Consider the following 22,691-nt stretch of genomic DNA (forward strand, 5'->3'; position numbering starts at 1 on the left):
ACTTGCGGCGGCTGAACTGGGCTTACGATGGCGGTGAAGGAGCCGGCTTGCAGCGGCTAATCTGGGCGACAACAACTATAGGAGAAGTTGGAGGTGATGGTGAGACGGATGGCGACGGGCGACAATGGCGGTGTGGGAAATTCGTTGCTGAAGGTTGAAGAAGAGGGATATAAGTTGGAATTTGATGTTTTGGTTGAGGATAGATTAGTAATTTCCATGGTCAATGTAGCTTTTTCTCTACCAGCGATTTGCAAAAGTTGAAGGGGAAGAGCTTTTGAAAAAGCTATTCAAATAGCATTTAAGCTATAAAGTGTTTAAGCTATTTGGGTTTATCAAACACTTAATTTAAAAAATTGGATAGCAAAAAAACTATACTAATAACTTATAAGCGGTCAAATCGCTTTGCCAAACAGACCGTGAGAAATAAGTTTTGACATTTCGAATTACTTAAATAGTGTGACCACTTACAATCGTACAAGGCTAAGTCCATCGTAATATTTTGAATTTTGAATTATTTAATTTTTTTAAATTAGTTTAATTAATTTATGTTTTAAAAAAATTAGTTATGAGATTTTTTCTATTATTAATAATAATAATAAATTATATATATATTTTTAAACTTAAGTCTTTTGTTTACATATCTTCTAATTTTTTATCTTACGCCAAGTCTTTTTTATTTATCTAATTGTAATATATTTTTTTGAGAAATATATTACAATTATTTTGTTGAGAAAATTATTTTTTAGATATCATGAGTTTAAATTTTATTAAAATGGTTTATTTTTATTTTTTAAATGAGACATATAAAAAATAATTTATTAACAAAATTTGATAATATCAAAATATAATATTTACCAATATAATATAGTATAGACGATAAACTTAAAATTACAAAAACAGTAGATATTGCAGTGTTGCCTATCTTTTGTAATTATTATTATAAAATTATGATTAATGATCTCATGGATTACGTTAGTAATATATTAAATTAAAATTCGCGATCATCCTTCCGCCGTGGGACCGTAATGGGGCAGGGGGCCATGACAAAACTTTCAAAAAAAATTTGATGGAGTGTGCTCAATTTTTTTTAGAGATTGTATTTGTAGGTAACATAGTAGTGTGATGATTGTACCCAGAAAAGATAAAAAGTAGTGTGATAGCACTGTAAAAATAAGACAAAATTTGATAGTTACCAATTATACTTTATTTATACATCTCATCAAAAATAAATGATATTCATCTAATTTATTAGCGTTACTTCTTTCCAACAATCTCATTAACAAATCATTTAAACATTAATTGTCGTGTAACAAACTCATTGACTTCATAATTTGGTTAAAAACTTTAATTGCTATCCCATGCTACATCTTTGATTGGTTCCCAACAATCCAATTGAGCCCACAACTCAATTAAAATATTAACCACGTACATTCAATGCCTAGTAGTAAAAAAAAAAAAAACCCAACAAACTGGCATGCAATTTGCTATGCAAAAAAGAAACAAAAAATTGTATTATTTATTTCAATTTAAATGAAGCAAAACAAATTAATCATTTTTAATGAGAGAGTTAGATCATTTTTAGAAATAAAATCCAAAAAATATAAATTATGCGTCTTCTTTAATATGGTTAAATTTGAAATAAGTGGATGAATAAATTTGAAAGTGTGTAATATTTTAAGAAGGGTAAAACTGTAAATAGATTTTTTCTGAAGGAGGGTACTGTTTGTAATTTTTTGAAAATATATGATTGGCCGAACCGAGGGGTCCAATGCAGAAGCTGCACCTGGACTCTCGTCGCCCAGCGTTACATTTTATTTTTATTTTTTCCGTTTTATTATTTTTATTTCTATTTTGATTCTGAGTTTGCTCTTGCCTTTTCCGTTGAGAAAAAAAGGAAAAATGAGGGAGGGCTCATGAATAGCAAAAAAATATCGGCATTGATGATAGAAAATTCTCGATTCTAGGGTTTCAACCTTCAATCTTTCATTCGTTTGCGATGACAGCGGGATGATCTTTTACAGAGCCGTCCGGTACCTGATCTGCATGTTCCTTTCTCAATTCTCAGAATTGCTGCCGAATTTTGCCTGGTAAGCAATTAGAAGTGATGATTTTACACCCTCAGTGTGAAGATAATGTTTATTATAAGTTATTTTGCAGTAATTTACGATGCCAAGTTATTAAGCTGAACTCTGTGTCTGCATTGCTCGTTATTGACGTTCTTCTTGGTACCATTTGAATTACAATTGCATCACGAGTTTCTTGATTTTTCATTTTCTGAATTTCTGCGATCGACAAACATGTAAGTGTACTTTTAGTCCATAATTGGATCAGCATCATCTTTTAGGGATGCTACAACCACTGAAATACGCTTCAATCAGACGACAAACTGCAACTTTGAAATAGTGATTTCAAAGCAATTCAGAAAGTTAGAAATAGTGAATTGCAACTTTGATAGGCTTGTAAACCCATCTAATCTTTAGTTAAATAGAATGCTCTTGCTAGTAGCATCTTATTACTGTACATTCTTATTTGTTCAATCTATGTTTTAGCATTTTGAGTTTGGATTTCATCTGTCTGGTCACTCTTCACAAACTAAGATGTTTGACGTATTTTTTGCTTCATCTGTTTGCTTCATGTTGAGAGTATCAATCTGGCTATCATATTCATTCATAAGGTATGGTGAAGGGACACCTTAATTTTGCAACACCATCATCAACAGAATTTCTGAGTATGTGCTTCTTCTGGCCTGTTTGATTTTGTTGTCAGTTTTTATGTGTTTGTTTATGGCGTTGTTTTTTATTTGTTTTGTGTTTGGATTCATTTCTTGTTGAGAAAAGAGAAACTAAACATTGCCTTTGATTGTTGTTTTTCAGAATTTCTAAAACAAAAATTGAAGACGATGTTTGATAAAAAAAAACTGTGTAATTAATCTGACAGTTATTTATATAAATAATTTATATTGATAAAAATACCTATCTCTACAAGAAATGGCTAGTTGATTTTCAGAGGTTGAGTTGATAAAAGGGGTGTAGCTGATTGTTCAGCAGAACTTCGTTTGATGAAGGGAGTAATTAGTTGATCAAATGCAATTGTAAATATGAACATGGAGACACCATTTTGGTGTTTCCTTTTCTTTTTCTTTTTTCTACAGTGAAAATTGTATTCATTTTTTCTTGAAATGGGAATAATGCACCAAACAACATTTCTATTTCTCCTTTTTACTGAAAAATGAAAACAGAAAAAAGAAAGCTGGAAACAACAGTAAAATGAAACAGGCCTTCTAGTTTGTTTGAAAGTGTATGCTGGTATGAGGCATATAGACAAGCTTTATGATAATGGATTACTGCTATTATTATGTACTGCAAGCAAAATTAAGCTCCCCCCCAGCCCCCATGGGGTGCGCAGTGGGGGTTTTTTTTAGGCTTACTTTTGGTGTGCTCCACTTCACCAAAAAAGAAAGAAAAACTGGAGTGGACTGCTATTATTATGGAAGAAAGAAAGAAAGAAAAAACTATCATTGTTGAACTTAAAAGTCACTTGATTCATTGCTTTCGCTACAGAACTTGTGTGTATATTGAGTTTCTAGTTAGTATCATCTCTCATCATTTGGAGGGTTCTTGGTCCATGTAGGTTTTTCATTTTTCCTGGCAGCATTTTTTTCCCTTTATTTTTCCAATTTGTGCTCAGGGCAATACATTTTAATGTTTCTATAGAGAGAGATATCACAATTCCTGCCAATGGGTGCTCCTAAGCAGAAGTGGACTGCAGAAGAAGAAGCTGCCCTTAAAGCTGGAGTGGCCAAGTATGGGGCAGGCAAGTGGAGTACAATACTTAAAGACCCAGAATTTGGTGATGTCTTGTGTTTACGTTCAAATGTGGATCTCAAGGTATAAAATGCTAAACTTTAAGGATCTAAATTATTATGGCAAGGAAACAACTTATTTCTTCATGTTGACTGTCCAAAGTTGATCGGGCAAGATAGAATTTCCTTTTTTCTCCCATTCCATATTCATTGTTGTATTGCTATCTCTATACTTCTTGTTTCTAACCAGTGAAAAGGGAATTGATGGATTTGGTTTCAATCTGATAAGGACAAATGGAGAAACATAAATGTGGCGGCAAATGGATGGGGCTCTAGGCATAGGGTGAAGGTTGCCTTTACACTGAGAAACAATCAGCATATTGCGAAGCATGATGATGTGGCACGTAAAATTGATGGTCAAACTGGCGCAGGCATTACTGATCCTCAGCCGCTTGCAGTTTCTAGTGGAATACCACAAATTGCTTTTCCTAAGAAACCCTTTTCAAGGTAGTCCTGCTATATAGTATATATGATACTGTACATATATAATGTGCATGTATATATAGAAATATGAATTTACCTTCTTATCCTTCACAGTTATTTTCCTCTTCTTCTGCAGTAAGGTATTTCAGTTGGCTCCCACCCACACCAATTATCCGTTACAGTGATGTGCAGTTGTTTCTAAAATGACGTTTTTAAACTTGTTCCAACTGACGTGGATGGAAAATGTTGACATTGTGTGATGATTTTTTTTTTTTTTCTGTTTCCTGATTTTGTTGAGCTTGTATATTGTATAATGGAATTATTGAAGAAATGGCCATGGATAGAAATGGTTTGAAAGCTAGAATTCAAGTAACTGGTCCAATCTAGTGAGATTAAGGCTTGTGGTTGTTGTCAGGCTCATGGCAACACCTGCCAGAAAATCTTCTGTTCTTCATGTTAGTTACAAGTGATTCAAAGTCAAGACCATATAACTCTAAATTAAATGGAGAAGATGTATTGTTCTTTTATTTCTTTTATTTTTTTATTTGACGAGGATTGATAAATGAGTATAATTTTAATTTTTACAGATTTGAAACAACGCTTCATGTTGATGTCTTGTTATGTTAGGTTGATTTAAATATTACTTGTGATTTGTTATGGTTACAAATTGGACATCTGATAGGCCCCTGGTCCATTGGACCTACCAAAGGCGGCACAAGGAGCAGGGGCTAGAAGGTAAAATGGGTGGAGGATAGTAGGGGAAATAGCTGGTTTGTTGTAACAAACCAGCATGTGCTGCCAGAGGCAGTTATGCTGAGTAGGATGGGGTATAAATAAGAGAAAGAGAGTGAGAGAGGGGTGTGGAATTTTGTAGGAGATTATTGGAGAGTTGGGGCCTCTCGAATGCCCTATTGTTCTTATTTTCCTTGCTGCAAATTATTGAAGAACCATTGATATTGATTGCTGTTGAACTTGCTATCTGGTATCCTATCAATTTGGTATCAGAGCAGTTGCCGATCACCATGGTAAACTTGAGCGAGAGAGTGGGGGACCTGGAGGAGAAGGTCGATACGTTGAGGGGAGAGATTCAAGCCATAGACCGGAATGTCGCGGAGATGCTCGAACAGTTCGCCATCATGCGAACAAGATGGGATGAATAGGAACGGGAGAGGAAAGCGAAGACCCATGGGGGCGAATGGCCAACGGAGTTTACCCCAGATTCTGAAGTGACCCCTGGAGTTGGCATGAACCGAAGAATGGAGGGGGGCCCGAGTGCCGGATGGAGGCAAGACGGGAGAGGTCGACGGCTGGAGATGTCGACCTTCGAGGGAGACAATCCGGATGATTGGATTTTTCGGGCTGAGAGGTACTTCACGGTCAACCAACTGTCCGATGATGAGAAGATCGAGTCCGCTACGTTGTGCTTCGAGGCAGGGCCCTCGCGTGGTTCCAGTGGGAGTCTAGGCGCAGGGGAATTCGCAGCTGGGAGGGGCTCAAGCAAGGTATCCTCAACCGATTCCACCCAACCCAAGAGAGGTCACTAGAGGAGAGGTTCTTGGCTCTCCGACAAGAAGGGACTGTCAAGGATTACCGGTTGATGTTCGAGACTTTGGCCGTGCCAGTGTCGGAAGTTTCTGAGGCGTTCCTGGAAGGCCATTTCATTAATGGCCTTAAGCCGGAAATACGGGCTGAGATCAGGGTACTGCAACCAAGGGGGTTGGATTGGATCATGTCGACGGCTCAATGTATCGAGGATAAGAATGCAGCCATGCTCAACTGCAGTAGGACGTTTGGGCCAGCAAGGGGTAGTTTCTCTACCCATTCTATAACCAACGTTCTTCGACCCCCTCTCATACAATCAAGAAGCCCGACTCCTCATTCGAGAGTTGTTAGCCAGGCGAGCAACAAGCTGCCAGTGGCTGGGAGTGGCAGCAATGTTCCTTTTAAACGACTCAGCGAGGCTGAGTGGAAATCTAAAAGAGAGAAGGGTCTATGTTTCCGATGTGATGAGAAATACTCTATTGGCCATCGGTGTAAGAACCGGGAGCTACAAGTTATGATGATTTATGATGAAGAGATGGAAGAGGAAGTAGTCGAGGCTGAAACAAGGGAAGGGAGGGAAGAAGAAGCGGGGCAAGGCAGCGAGGTCATTGAACTCTCAATGAATTCAGTTGTGGGATTGACAACACCACAAACCATGAAGTTGCAAGGGGACATTGAATGGCAGCCAGTGGTAGTACTCATTGATGGAGGAGCGACACATAATTTTATAGCAGCTGAGTTGGTGCAGCGGTTGGGGCTGCCAAGAACAAAAACGACCGGGTATGGGGTGATTATGGGGACGGGAATGGCAGTGCAAGGGGCTGGCATTTGCAAGGGGGTGAAGTTGCACCTACAAAACCTACAAATTGTGGAGGATTTTTTGCCTTTAGAGCTGGGTAGCTCGGATGTTATCTTAGGAATGAAGCGGTTAGCCGTAGTTGGGAAAATGGTTATGGATTGGAAAACTTTAACAATGAAGTTTCGAGTGGGGGGTATGGCAGTAACACTGCAGGGCGATCCAAGCTTAAGTAAAACCATGGTGTCTTTGAAGGCCATGCTGAAAGCTTTTAAGGGAAGTGGGGAGGGGATGTTGCTGGAGTTGGGCGCCATTACCGCAAAATTTGAAGAAAAGCAGAGGGTAATCCCAAGGTTGTTGCAAGGAGTGCTAGAAGAGTTTGAAGGGGTATTTTCCAATCCGGAAGGCTGCCTCCATGCAGAAAAAGAGACCATGCTATTAACTTGATTCCAGGAATAGCACCCGTGCATGTGAGACCTTACCGTTATCCTTACACGCAAAAAAATGAGATTGAAAACCTGGTGGGCGAGATGTTGGGAGCTGGGATTGTGCAGCCAAGTTGCAGTCCATTCTCTAGCCCGGTGTTGTTGGTTAAGAAGAAAGATGGAGGGTGGCGGTTTTGTGTCGACTACAGGGCTTTGAACAAGGTCACCATTCCCGACAAATTCCCTATACCTGTGATTGAGGAGTTGCTGGACGAGTTGCATGGAGCTGTGGTTTTCTCTAAGCTGGATCTAAAATCTGGTTACCATCAGATTAGGGTCAAGGAGAGAGATGTTCCAAAAACGGCTTTCCGGACACATGAGGGCCACTACGAGTTCCTAGTTATGCCGTTCGGATTGACAAATGCGCCCGCAACCTTTCAATCACTAATGAATGATATCTTCAAGGAGTATTTAAGGCGCTTTGTATTGTTTTTTTTTTATGATATATTGGTATATAGTAAGAGTTTAGAGCAACACGCAAAGCACTTACATTGTGTTTTAAAAGCGTTGGCAAAAAATCAGCTACTTGCTAACAGGAAAAAGTGCTTGTTCGGGTAGCCGGAGGTTGAATACTTAGGCCACATCATTTCTCAACATGGTGTATCAGCTGATCACGCTAAGGTGCAAGCGATGGAAGAGTGGCCTACTCCTACAACAATGAAGGAATTGAGAGGATTCTTGGGGCTCATGGGGTATTATCGGCGCTTTGTGAAAGACTATGGCAAGATGGCAAGGCCCTTAACTGAACGGTTGAGGAAGAATAATTTCTATTGGGATGTGGCAGCCGAGCAAGCTTTCCAACAGCTTAAGGCGAAGATGGTTTCCTTGCCCGTGCTCGCTTTGCCGGATTTTGATAAACCTTTTGTGGTAGAGGCGGATGCCTCGGGGGAGGGCATGGGGGCTGTTTTAATGCAGAATCACCGACCCATTGCCTATTTCAGTCAAGCTTTCAATCAACTAGGGAGAACAAAATTAGTTTATGAGCGGGAATTGATGGCCATAGTCTTTGCGGTGCATAAATGGAGACATTATCTTTTGGGAAGGAAATTTGAGGTTTGGACTGACCAAAAGAGCCTCAAATACTTGATGGAACAGCGGTTGGTAAGCCCCGAATATCAGAGATGGATGGTGAAACTAATGGGATTTCAATTTGAAATTCATTATAGGCCGGGTTTGGAGAACAAGGCCGCTGATGGGTTATCACGCATCAACCATACAGCAGCCTTCATGGCTTTGACAGTCCCACAAGTAATCCAACTGGATCAATTGGCCCGTGAAGTAGGAGCAGATGTCAAGGTGCAGCAAATTATCAAGGATCTACACACTGATCCTACTTCCCAACCCAACTTTCAGTGGATGGGCAGCCAACTGCTATACAAAGGGAGGTTGTACATACCGAAAGGGTCATCTCTCGTTCCATTGATTTTACATGAGGGACATGATGGCAGTCTCAGGGGGCATTCAGGGTTCTTGAAGACTTACAAGCGAGTGGCGGCTAGTGTTTATTGGCAAGGGATGAAGAAGGATATTCACAACTATGTGAGTAGTTGTGCTACTTGCCAACAGAACAAATTTTCAGCTTTAACACCTGGGGGATTGCTGCAGCCTCTCCCCATCCCTAACCAAGTTTGGGAAGATATAGCTATGGACTTTATTGAGGGGTTACCTAGGTCGGGCAAAATAGATTCAATATTGGTTGTAGTAGATTGACTAAGTAAATATGGGCACTTTATCGGGCTGAAACATCCATTTACTGCAGAGGAAGTGGTTGGATATTTTGTTAAGGAGATCGTAAGGTTACATGGCCTCCCAAGATCCATTGTATTGGATAGGGACAAAATTTTCATGAGCCAATTTTGGGAGGAATTGTTCCGCCTCCAAGGTACTAAACTATATCGAAGCACCGCCTATCACCCACAAACTGATGGGCAAACAGAGGTGCTGAATCGGACCTTGGAAACATATTTGCGTTGTTTTGCTTCCTCTCAACCGAAATCTTGGTCCATGTGGCTGCCTTGGGCTGAACTATGGTACAACACATCCTACCACACAGGTGCAAGGACGACCCCTTTTCAAGTGGTGTATGGCAGAGAACCTCCAGCCTTGGTGAGGTTTGAAAGAGGTACCACGCCGGTGTCCATGGTGGAGCGGCAATTAGTTGAACGGGATAAGATTTTGGATGACTTGAAGATTCAATTGCTGAGGGCTCAATCAGTAATGAAGAGAGGTGCTGACATGAAGAGAAGAGAGGTAAACTTCAAAGTGGGGGACTTGGTTTATTTGAAATTACGGCCATATCGTAGAAAATCGCTGGCTGGTCGCTCCAACGAGAAATTGGTGCCTCGATTTTATGGTCCATTTGAAGTGGAAAAGGAGGTAGGACTGGTTGCTTACAAATTAACACTGCCTTCCCATTGCAACATCCACCCCGTCTTCCACGTGTCCCAATTACGCGAGGCCAGAGGGGCGTTGAGGGCTAGTGTGCAAGTTCCCAGCCAGCTAAGTGCAGATTTGGAGCTGTTGGTGGAACCCGAGGCCGTTCTGGGGGTTCGATCGGGAGCAGGAAGTAATCTACAAGGCAGGGAGGTTTTAATTCAATGGAAGGGGCTGCCCCCTTTAGAAGCAACATGGGAACCAGTTCACCTTCTTCAGCAACAATTTCCAGATTTCCACCTTGAGGACAAGGTGAAAGTGAGCGGGGGGGGTAATGATAGGCCCCTGGTCCATTGGACCTACCAAAGGCGGCACAAGGAGCAGGGGCTAGAAGGTAAAATGGGTGGAGAATAGTAGGGGAAATAGCTGGTTTGTTGTAACAAACCAGCATGTGCTGCCAGAGGCAGTTATGCTGAGTAGGATGGGGTATAAATAAGAGAAAGAGAGTGAGAGAGGGGTGTGGAATTTTGTAGGAGATTATTGGAGAGTTGGGGCCTCTCGAATGCCCTATTGTTCTTATTTTCCTTGCTGCAAATTATTGAAAAACCATTGATATTGATTGCTGTTGAACTTGCTATCTGGTATCCTATCAACATCATTTTATGAATTTGTCTCCTGTGTTGAAACTTGAATTTGAAACAATGCTTTGTGTTGATATTTTAGACTTTTAGTACTTCTTTGAAATAATATTAGTTGTAATTAACTTATTATAGTAGTTAAAATAATATCAATTATTATAGTAATATAGGGTTGGTTATTTGTTATTTATGATTTTATAAGTTTACATTTACCTCTTTATAGTATTGAAAATAATGATGTATAAATATTTTTATAAAGATTTTTAATAAATGTGCGTCTCTCATTCAAAAGACTCGCCCCTATACCTTGCACCAAGGCTCCAATCACTCTTGTGCCTTAGTGCGCCTTTTGCCTTTGACAACTATGACCTCAATAAAGTATTTGAATCAGGTTCCACCTGCAATAGTTCCCCGCTATGCTCAGTTGTGCCTAGATGAGGGTTTTTTAATATAGAAATTATTATTAGTCTGACAGATAAACGAGTATAAAGAAAGCGAAACTATGTTAAGGGGCAAACCTTGTACAAAAGAATGGGTAGACAACCAGAATTATGCACTAGCTAGATACTTGTAAAAGTAGACTGTCCAAAACTGTATGATTGAGAACAAAAAGAAAGAAGTATTCACTCAACCAAAAATATAACCCTTCAAACAAAAAGTAAAACCCTCTGTACCCTCAAACTTCCTCCTATCTCTTTCGCATCAAATGCACCACCCCACACACAATGAGGGGTTGACCAAACTAAGCTTTGACAACTAAGTGAGGCAGCGTAGGAAGTGATTTGAACCAGTTTCACGTTGAAACTAAAGACGCAATCGAATTTAAGAGAAGAAATCTGATATTATTCAAAAGCTTCCATCTGATACTTAGAACTAGAATATTTATAGGCTAATCCTAAACCTTAATTCACCAGGAAAAGGAATTCCTAGTTGAATCAGGAAGAGAAAAACAAAAGTCAAATCCTAATTAAAGTAGAAAACTGAAACTCTAATTGAAGTAGAAAACTAAAACTGAAATCCTAATTGCAGTAGAAAACTGAAATCCTAATTGAAGTAGAAAACTGAAAGGGCTCATCAGGCTTCTTTTGGACTCTTTCGGGCTGGATGTTCCACATCACTAAGTGGCCAGTTCTCCCCTAGAAATGCAAAAGTCCTCCATGGAAGCAAACAAAACCCATTAAAAAACCTAAAATCAAGTAACAAGGACTCAAATATGTCTTCCTTCTTGTGGATGCAGACCTATTGAATGCCTAGATGAGGTTCTTAAACAAGGTCTTATTGCTGTGGATAATCAAAGTTTCTGCTCACTATTGCACTTCTCTTGTTTGTATATGCTTGCATGCAACTTTTGTAAGAAAAATCTGGCTAGTTGTGTTCTTCACATTAGTTATAACTTATAAGTTGTTCATAAAAAGGTTGTCTAGCACTCAATCAAATGCAGAGGATGTTAATAACCAATTGCAGAATGCATTCTATTGAATAATAATAATTTGATAGATAAAGAAAGGGCTTCCAAATTGGGAGACAACCCTTACACAACAAGATGCCTATGCAAAGACAAAATACAACATAATAAAATATACTCAAAACAGTTCATAGGAAAATGAGCAGAATAGGAAGAAGTAAAAAATAGCGCTAATCTTAGAGGTGCACATTTGGTTATTTTGGTTGGCAATGTGTTTTGGAGATTGAATCGAAATTTTAAAAAATCAATTGAATTGTATTAGTTGAAATAACCAAAAAAACCAACATAATCAACATTAATTGAAATAACTGAATTACAAGAGTTGTAACAGAAAGGGGCTTTTATAGTCAGTGACATTTTTGCAAATAAGCTAACTTTAGGGGTATTTTTGTGAAATAGTATATATTTCAGTTAAAAATTAAAATGCTAGTGTTAAAACCGAACCAAAAGTTGATATTTTGGTATATAATAATATGATACTGAATCAAATTTATTAAAAAACCAAATCAGATTAACCAAAATTAATTGGTTTGGTTTGAAAATTCAGTTTTGAAAAAATAATGCTCACCCTAAGCATTACACCCTAAAAATAAGGAGACTAGGATGAAGCCTAATGGAGGATGCTGGCAACAACCTCTAAAGACATATAAGAAGCATCTTAAAACTAGTTTTAAGGCCCAAGCATTGACTTGGAATGTTTGGATGAAGGACTCTCTCACGAGTTTTCTTAGACTTAGTTTTTATGTTTTATTCGTTAGGGAACTATCGTCATTCTACATACCGTATTTTCCTCTAAATTTCCTACCAACCCACTACATATCAAAACCCTAGACTTTTTAACAATTTTCCATAGCTTTCTAACCAAAAAAGCTTCCAATCAGTCACTATTGTCAGAATACCAGATCTGTCCTACATCGGAGTCCTTAAGGGAGAAAGTTGACTGCCCAATGCCCACAAAGGTTCTAATACTTCTCCCTCGCCAAATATGCAACATCACAAAAATGGAATCAACAGCCAAATGCTTTCCTCATCGAAAGGTAGGGGCCCTTACCCCATTCCAGCAAGTACTTCATTAAAGCTGGCATGATACAATTGACACCAAAAATATGAAAAGAAGAACTCTATATCTACCTAGAAAGTGAGCAATGCAATAGAAGATGATCAGTCGATTGAGCACTCTCCTTACATAAAAAGCACCAATCATCCAAGTACCAACCCCTCCTTAAATTATCAATCATGAGAATAGGAAAACTTGGAGGAGCCTTTAGTCGCTAGCCAATTTTCCAAGGAAATCCCTGTGCCTAAGAATATGGTAGAATGAGCTCTTTGAGAAGTAGCCATTTAAGGATGGCCACCAAACCCAACTGTCTCGAACTTGTCTGGCCAAAGATGAATCCTCAAGCAGCCCCCCAAAAAATCGTAATCATTGTCTTCTCTCGAATATAGAAGGTAGAGACTGAGGGCCCTAAACCAAACCCACAAGAGCAATCTGAAGTGCTCGATTTACAAGATTGACGGTAATAAATAAAATGTAATGTATTACATCAATATATACTAAACGCCAAAAGAAGTTTGCATTGAAATTTGTCATGTTGACTTTGATGGAATTTTCCCTTTTAGAATATTTTTCTGTCTTTTTCTAGTTTCTGTAGCCAAAATTCAAGTTTCTTTATTATTTTATGAGTTTTTAGTTTACATGTTGACTTTTTCGTTAGAAATTAGTAACTGAAGTTGTAAACAATCATAAATTATTTAAGGTTCTTGATAGTAAGTTGCTGGAAACAAATCTATGAAAGATCATAAATTTATAAAATATTTCTATATTTTAGATGGTTGTAAATTTTTTTTTGGTTACCAAACCAATATTGAATAAAAAATTTACTTATCAACAAAATAATATTTTTTGTCTCTCTAGTACACAAAATAAAGGAGTTGAGACAATAAATTCCATTGATCACATATCACTGGACTTTTTTATACTTTAATTTTGTTAAAAAGGAATCTTGTAGTTTGTTTGATGGAGGATTACATATATGCATTATTTAACATTTCCCATAATACAACAATCACAAGCCTTAATCCCACTAGGTGAGGTTGATTGAATGAATTTTAGATTTCCAACCATCTCTATTGTGGCCATATCCTAAGTAAGGCTATTATATCTTATGCCAAGTTTAAGGGTTTTCCACTAAATTTTCTTTGGTTTTCCTCTCCCTCTTTTGCTACGAACTCCCTACATTTCATCCATTAGCCTTGTGAGTGTGTATATTGTTTTTTTTTTTTATCTCACCTTTCCAAATCATCTTAATAATAACTCTTGGATCTTATCTTCAAGAGATGTCATTCTAACCTTTTTATGTATGATCTCATTTCTTATTTTGTCTTTTCTTGTATGGTTGCACGTCCACTTTAACATTCTCTTTTTAGCTACATTTATATTTTGCACATGTTGGTGCTTAACTAGCCAACACTCTAAGCCATGCAACAAAGATGGTCTTAGAGTTGTCCAGTAAAACTGTACTTTAACTTAAAAAGAATGTTCAATCACATGAAATGCTAGAACACTTCTTCATTATAGCCAGTCTTCCTTGATTCTATGAGTAACATACTCCATAATCTTTCCTTATTTTTGAACAATTGATCCAAGATATTGGAATTGATCTTGTTTTGGATAACTTAATCTCAAAGTCTCACAATCATACTTTTATAAGTTTTATTGTGCTTACATCATGCCTACTTAGTCTTCGACCTACTTAATTTAGAACCTTTGAATTTTAAGGTGTTTCTCCATAATTCAGGTTTACTAGTCACGCCTTCTTTTCTCTCATCTACCAACATAATATTATTTGCAAATAGCATATGTCAAGACACATCTTGAATGTGCTTGTGAGTTTATCCATCACAAGAGCAAAAAGGTAAGGGCTCAATGTAGATCTTTGATGTAATCCAGTTATAATTGGAAAAATCTCAATCTCTTCCTCATTACTGCTTGATAATACATGGCCTTCATAACCTGTAAATGCACAATCAAAACTCCTTTTTTCTCCGACACATTCCACAGGACCTATTTGGGTGACTCTTCATAGGCCTTTTCTAACTATATAAATACAATATGCAAATCTTTTTGTTTATCTTTGGACCTTATAAGGACATAGCATGCCTCATTACCTTGATCCCTCTATAAAGTTTGATCCTGTGAGTTTTATGCCAGCTCTCAGTTACCTAATATAACCCTCCTCCTTTATCCTAGCTTGGGGTTGGATATGAAGTCTGATTGGATGTGGTTATCTTCTAAGTTCTTTGGTATCAATTATTATGGGTATGAACTATTGACTACCAAAGTTGAGAGTTTGTGAATAAAGTTTAAAACCACAAAAATGACAAAAATGTAGTTCACCATATGGAGGTGGCATCAATAATTATAGTGATATTAGCAAAGTATAAGATGGATAACACATATCATAAGTGTTCTGTTATATCTATCAAAAGAAGAAAATGACTGTTGTTTATATATGTATATGTATTATATATGCATGAATGATGGTTTTAAATAAACAAGTTTGATATGTGTGTAGTAAATTGATACCATAAGTGATTTGCATTTTAATTTAGATATGATTGATACTAGTTTAGGCTAATGAAATAACAAGCATGGAGGTTCTTTGGTGATTAATTGGCTAATAAAGCCTGATGAACTATTTAGGGACAGAATCAATATAGGTGGTCACGATCTTGCAAAAGTATCTTATCAGGTCCTCTCTCCCCCTTTTTCTCTCCCCAGTTTTCCAAAAAAAAGTGCAACTTTTCCTGTATCCCTTCATTTCTTCATATATGTAAAAAAGTGGTTTTCAGTGCGAGGTTTTTGCAATGAACCTTGTCATGGATATAAAGGAAATTATACCGAATGCTATTCATATTAAAAATAGGGATAGTGGAAGGATCTAGAGAATAAAGCTACAGTTATTACTTCACAAACTCAGGTAAGATGTATCTTTTCCCAACTCTATCTCAAACATGACTTAGGCCATAGTTTGTCATTCCAAACTTCCAATATCCAGTGGTACAAACCTGTCCTAAAAGGGTAGAAAGGGCCAGCTATCTCATTTTTCGGCTTGAATTGTGATCCCCAGTTGGGGATTAGGGCATCCTTGCGTCAACTATTCCTCAAGGCCCCTCTTCTGCTTCTACAACATTGCAGGTAAGCCTCCCTTCTCAGTTGCCTCTTTTATCATATTACAACTTATTCCCATACCCCCTCATTTATCATGCCAAACCCATCCTTGTAGGTGTGGGTGTGGCTGGTAGTCAATTCTCTTGATTGAATTGTCTTATCTAGTTGGATATTAAAGAACACCAATGGGTGTTCCCAATGCACTATGCTCTCTATCTTGCAGGGATTGGGGGAGGGTTGTCTTTGTATGCAACCATACTCTTTTTGTACACAACTCAAAAAAAAAAAAAAAAAAAGTTAAAGCCCCAATCCAGGGTTCCAGTGGAGCCTCCTCTCTTTCTATAATGTCATTATCAAGTCCCTCTCTATCAAGTTGTCTTTTGTACTGTAGTGACAAGATGCAAGGAAGCTTTTGCCAGAAAGATTCAAATGTAGGCAATCATCATATTTGGAATGCAATGCCCTAATCAAAATGTTGCACTAAGACTGGTGGTTGTGATGGTGTGTCACAGTAAATTGAGACTATGACAGTGGCATCTGTGGAACCTTGTCACCGTGGATGGATCCGACACCTCATATCTTCTTTTATGCATGTATACATCTTATAGATATAATCCTATTTAAGTTGGGAATGTAAATAGTTTGCTGTCAGAAGCTGTTGCTTAAAATAGGGAAGAATCATGTCTACCATATGTGCCTATTGGTGTCCCTATACAAAATGTTGCTTTAGAATTTTTGAGGGGATGCCAAGACCTTTTACCTCAAATAGTTTTGCTTGTTTTGTCACGCTCAATACGTGTAATGTGATGTTTTACTGAAATTACCTGCTCATTGATAAAGCAAGTTAATGACTCTCTATCCTGAAATGGAAAATCACGAAGTGGATCAGATTATTTTGACCTATCCTTGCATCTGTGTATGCATAGGTCAAAAGTGTATTCCTTTGGTGCTATGCCTTTGTATTCTAGGACATAAGGTGGCAAGCACGGTAGTTCCTTATACTTTATTTTCTTTGCTTGATTTGATCTTCTATGTTTGAATTATTTTTATCTTTGCTGTAACTGTTATGTATTCAAAAAATGTTTTCTGTTTTAATGCTCATACTGTATATGGAATGTGGCACTCTTTTCGCAACCTATACTAAATTTAATAAAAAGTTGCCCAAGGTTTGAGGCTCAAAAATGAAATCCATTTTAGGAAAAAAAAAAATTCTATGCACATCCTTGAAGGAATTTTAAATTAATTGTCTTATTTATGATGTGGACGCCTTTATATCTTATTTTCATTCAATAATTTTACTGCCAAGATTTGTCTTTTCGTGAACACAGGCTGGACAATCTCATAGTGGAAGCTATAGGCAAACTGAAGGAGCCTTGTGGGTCTACCCGAGCTGCAATTGGAATGTACATAGAGGTACTTTCACTATATGTCTCTACATTGATTCTCCAGAACTCTATCAAAATGTGAATACTTCTTGCTTTTGTTGCTTTTATGTGATAGATGTTCTCTGTTTCATTATCATCTGTGCCATTTTCTTTATTTTTCTGGTTTATCTTGAAAAATAAGGAATATTTGAATGGAATCCCACTTGGACGTGTATGTTGTTATCCACCAGACCCTTTATGAAGGGATCAAGCTGCAATTGTTATTCCATTGTTTCAATGCCTGTTAGCTTATCCTGCAGTGCCTATTGGATATTATTACTCAATAAGCATCAACCTCAGCTTGTTCAAGGTTGGGTATATTGACTTACCTGATCTATGGCTAGCATATTATCGGTTAAATCATAGACCATCATATTCTTTTGTTTTTGCTAGGTAAAGACCATCATATTCATTGGGATCTTTAGCTGTGCTTATCTATGAATAATTCTTCTAGCCCAGAATTAGACTTTTTTCAGTAATCTAACAGCTATTTTAAAATGAATTTCAGACTTGTCAAGTAATCTTTGATTTTGATTACAGTTTCTTCAATTTATTCCCATGTCAACGTTATGAACAATGCATTTTTGGTCTCCCATGTTTTCTTTCTTGCATAGCCTAACATTAGCATGATCTCTCTCCACTGCCCAACACCTTCATTATAAAGATTACTACTTGTATCACTTTTCCTCCCAAGTACAGTACAGTCAGAATGCCCCAGAAGCACTTCTCATTTTACCTGTCATATTCTTGTACATTGAGCAAGGAGGACTACTCATTCATCTTTCCTCTTAACCAGGTACTATCAGAAGACATGCCAGAAGTACTTATTGTTTTACTTGTCCTGTTATATTCCTTGAGCAACTGCTACCTTAATCTCCTTGAATATTTGATGCAACAGAGAAGGAACTCCTAGGAATCTTTAGGTTATCAACTTTCATTTACAATCTTTTTGAATTTTATTTGGGTTTTTGATTCTCATTTTTTATTTCAACTTTGTGGCAATGAGATTAAGGTTTTGTATTGCTGTTATTGTATTTTGACTCTGAAATTTATCTAATATTCTCTTTGAAATGTGTGCATCTTTCCTTAAAGATGGAAGAATTTTTGGATGTACAGCTAAGGCATATATTTGCTGAGTTACCCTTTTTTCTCTTTCAAATGGTCATAACATTATTAATGTTGATTATAGGAGCAATACTTGGCCCCACCAGACCTGGGAAAGCTGCTGGGAGCAGCCTTAAAGCTTTTGATCAAAAAAGGAAAATTAATTAAGGTAAGTTGTTTCTATTGACAGAATAACTGTATCATGACTATTGGTTATGGCTTGTTTTAGAATGAGACAGTGAAGGTATTGAATGCAAATGCCCATAGTCCACACACCTGCAATGTTATCAAGAATGTTAGTGCTGTACTCCTGAAGTCTCTGTTCTTAGTTGACTGAAAATTTTTAGTTGCTGTATGGTCTGTGAAGTATGGTAGATGTTTTAATATGAAAAATAGTAATCTCGTGGCCAATAGCCACAGACAGCATTTCACAGTGGTTTCTGGTCATACTTTCAAGAAATTGAGACTGTATGCATAAGAATCTAGCTTTGCATCTTAATGTTGAGGCTGTAGTCTAACAGATGCTTGTCCATACCTGTGCTTAACATCTTCGCAGTTGAGTTACCTAAGTTGTTATCTTGAATGAATGTGTTTTCATTTATCAAAAACATTGAATGGTTGTGTTTTCACTTATCTTACATCTTAACTTGATACAAATCAGCCAGTTAATGGTTTTGTCTTCTCAGTATCTGTTGGAAGTTGTCTGTTGCAAGCTATGTGGGATTTGAAAAGTTGGACCTTCATGTCTTTAGTCAATATTATTATATCTTTTATTTAGTTCATTTATACATATCCTTACACCTGAGCTGGAAATCCAATTCTTTCTTCTGTCCTTTTTTGTGTTGGATTCAATTATCTAATACCTCACTCACGCTGCTGTTTCGCTCCAACTAAAATGAATGGCAATCATTGTCAAGTAATTTTCCCCCTTCTCCCACTGCTGTTCCTACTTTCAATGGTTTAATTTTGGTTTTTGTTTTTCATAAACTAGTCACTTTGAGCTTTCTTTCTGATTTATGGATGATATGACAGTTTTATTTTATTCTTCTTGATCTTTTAATGTTTTATTTGCTGTTTCATTGTCCTCTCTTTTGGGATCATGTTGAGGATTCAGTAAGGTGATTTTCAAGCGAAACTTGGTCTAATTCCTTGTTGATATATGTTAGCTCAATCTTTTGTTGCAAGATGCAGGCATGAGCTTCACAATGATTTTTTAATTATTAATTGATGCTTGTAGTTGCAGTGACTTCATCATTGGCAGGCAGATGAACCTGTCTTTTTGCATCTTCAATTGCTAATGATTTTTTTTCTTTGTTAAATTGTGTTGCACCAATTTCATGAACGACTTTTTCCTTCTCCTTTCTGGACCTTCCTTTATGATTGATGATGCTTTTCACTAATGGCTGTATATGAATTTTTGAATTGTTTCTCCTATGCACTCTTTTGAGAACCTTAATTGTTTGAGCTTGTTTTCTTCTTTTTAAAGTTTCTGAACACTGGTCATACTTGAGGATCCTGCTTCATTACAATCATGTTGATATCCTTTGATGGCTGCCACAGCCAGCCCAGCCTACTCTATCTTTGCCATGAGATTGGCATTTGTCTTGGTCTGTAGCCAGCCTGCCATCTTTCTGGAATGTTGTAGCCCATCACAGGGTCTCTATGTCCATTTACCTGGCTAGTGAATTAGCCCTATTATGTAGCCAGTTAACTACATACTTGTTGTGTTTGCCCCTAGATGTTTCATGATGACAGGCACCAAAATAGACACTGGGTTGGGCCTTAAAATCTTACCAACTAGCTTGAATTTGCCTCATGAATTCATTTGAGCTTACCATAAACTAATCCAGTGAGTTCAACTTTTAATTACTGACTTAACAGATGAAGTGAGTTTGTTATCCCACATTCAGCCTTGTTTTATCCATTTCCTTGGTAGCATAGTATTCGGACCATACAAACACAATAATAGATGCTTGTGTTTATACATATAGATGTCTCAGAATCTTTTATGGACTTACTGGTTTGGTACTATTTCACATCAGCTACTAATTGAAACTTTATTCATATAGAAGCAGGAAGTTGAAATCTTTTGACATCTAAATTTCCATTTGCCTTCACTGGGCTGGTCTCCTAATGAATCATGTCAATCTGCTGTCTGATACAGTGAAACAATTCACTCTTGCCAGACATGGCATCATCAAATTACATATCCTTGTGGGCATGAATGTGACTACATCCTTGCATACATATGACATCAATGCCCCTTGCTTGCAATCTGATTACTTGTTCTTGGCACGGTGGAGCTAAGCCCCGCCCTGTAAAAGGCTTTATAAAATCCTAGACCTTGAGCAAGACCCATTCTCTAACAAGCTGAGCATAAGCAGCCTTATAATTGGCTAGCTTTGCCATTTACAAATACAACGGTAGCATATGCCAGTCATCCTCTGGGGTTTGGCTGTGCTTTTCTTGAGGCTGTTGATTGGTTGTGGGATTCATTGGTAGTAAAATGAACTTGTGATATGATGCTTTTCATCTAGTAGGTTTTGCAACTGGCATTTCTTTTCATCTATTTATTGACCAGTAATAAATCACTAGTTTCACAAGCAAGACAATTTGTAAGTTATTGTTTCATTGTTTGGAAGGATTCTGGAGTTTTACCTCGCAAAAGGGAAAAAAATTGTAGTTTAACCTTGACTACTTGTTTGGTTTTGGATCAAAAATTTTTGTGTTGACAGGAAAAAAATCATTATAAGATCCCCCCAGACCCAAAAAACTTATATGTGAATGGAGACCCTTCCCCGATAACCCCAGAGGGAAAGCTGAAAACAGATCGACTAGTGCAGACGAAGGAAATTAAAATTCCCACCAAAGCTGAGATTGATGCAGAGTTAGAGAAGATGAAGAGCATGACTGCACAAGAGGCTGTTCTTGCTGCTGCACAAGCAGTTGCTGAGGCAGAAGCTGCCATTGCAGAGGCTGAAGCGGCAGCAAAGGATGCAGAGCAAGCTGAAGAAGAAGCAGAAGCAGCACAAGCTTTTGCTGAAGCAGCAATGAAAGCATATAAAAATAGAGCAATTTATTCCTGGTAGGCTCCTACTACCATCTATTTTCACTGTTTTATAAACTTGGTTTCTTCTTTGCATCAGCAGTGCACCAGCATCTGCAAACTCTCCCTATGGTCAGTGTTGTTTGGAAAACTGACCACAATAGCTGGTCGTTCAGCTACAGTAATCCCTGTCTCAAGATTTTTGTTTATTGGTGTGACACTAGATGTTTTTCTTTTCCCAGCCTAACACAATTAGTCTCTTTTCCTCAGCCTACAACATATCAGGACTTTATTTCATTCCACTTTGTAGGGTCGGCTACATGAGTTCTAACTAGTCAGTTATTATTTAGAATTCATGTTTGATCTGATAAGTTTTATGCAGACTGTCGGCTAACCTAAGGCAACCCTTCTTCTTTATTCAGGCTTCGGGACTGAAGACAACCCATAGGCGAAATTTCTCTATTCCTGAGTCTAAATTTATAAAAAGCCAAAGTCTTAGAAAGGCATATATATTCCATCTACCAAGGAAATCATACACTCCTATAACCAGCTATTAGCCCAAAATCTTGCCACTGCCAAAAGGAGAGATGCAAGGTGCAACTCGTGGTTGGGGATGCGTGAGTACCTTATTTCCTTTGAAAGGAAAAGTGGGCTATGAAACCTTTTTTTTTTTTGGCTGGAATGTTATGAAACATTTTTAGGGAGACTGAAATTGAACTTTGTGGGAGCATCATCAGTATCTTTAATGCCTTCATTGGAAAACACTAATGTTAGTTGGCCTGTTATATCTTTTTGTCAAATCTACCATGATGCATCTGCAACATGGCCCATGTACATTCAAAGCTACCTTCTACAGTTTTCCTGGTTAAAATTCTTATTTTTATTTCCTTTAAAAAGGTTAGTCTCGTCTCATGATCTTTTTTTTTTTCCCTGGTGCAGATTATTCCCTGAGGCCGAATCCTGAAATTATATTAAAATCATATTACCAGCAAAAAGGTTGATGTCAACTCTAGTGAAGACTTTGCAGAGCTTTATCAGAGATTGCAGTTATATATTCTAGTAAAAAGTTACAAATGGAAAAAATATACAAGTGGTCATCTTGAATTGAACATGAACATAGAATGGAACAATGGTTTGACAGTTGTGCTTTGGAACAACTTTTATTGTAAATATGGGTTGGCTAGTAAATATGGGGCAAGTTTGGAATTGGATCTATAGACAATAGTTGCAAGTTTTAACCTTTTAGTTGCAGAGAAAATGCTAGCTGAAGACATGTAAATAGAAAATTTTCAGATGTTGAGATGCATTATTGCATTCGTCATTCACCTGTAATTTTGTCCAGGAAAATAATGCTGTTGCATA

At 37.5% G+C, this 22,691-nt stretch overlaps 1 protein-coding gene across 5 annotated transcripts; it reads left to right on the forward strand.

The window, feature by feature from the left end:
• Positions 1-1,848: 1,848 nt before the first annotated feature.
• Positions 1,849-22,691, forward strand: LOC127803792 (telomere repeat-binding factor 1-like). Of its 5 annotated transcripts, none has more exons than XM_052340280.1 (8): positions 1,849-2,087; positions 2,644-2,728; positions 3,714-3,887; positions 4,092-4,309; positions 17,084-17,168; positions 18,369-18,452; positions 21,019-21,368; positions 22,269-22,691. In XM_052340280.1, coding segments are annotated over exons 3-8 (888 nt in total). In that variant the 5' UTR covers positions 1,849-2,087; positions 2,644-2,728; positions 3,714-3,737; the 3' UTR covers positions 22,270-22,691. The 5 variants fall into 5 exon arrangements, with proteins under 5 accessions (XP_052196240.1, XP_052196242.1, XP_052196243.1 ...); XM_052340282.1 differs by having other exon boundaries at positions 2,675-2,728; positions 3,688-3,887; XM_052340278.1 differs by having other exon boundaries at positions 1,850-2,087; positions 2,675-2,728.

Source organism: Diospyros lotus, chromosome 6 (genome assembly GCF_014633365.1).
Source record: "Diospyros lotus cultivar Yz01 chromosome 6, ASM1463336v1, whole genome shotgun sequence".
Lineage (NCBI taxonomy): Eukaryota > Viridiplantae > Streptophyta > Magnoliopsida > Ericales > Ebenaceae > Diospyros > Diospyros lotus.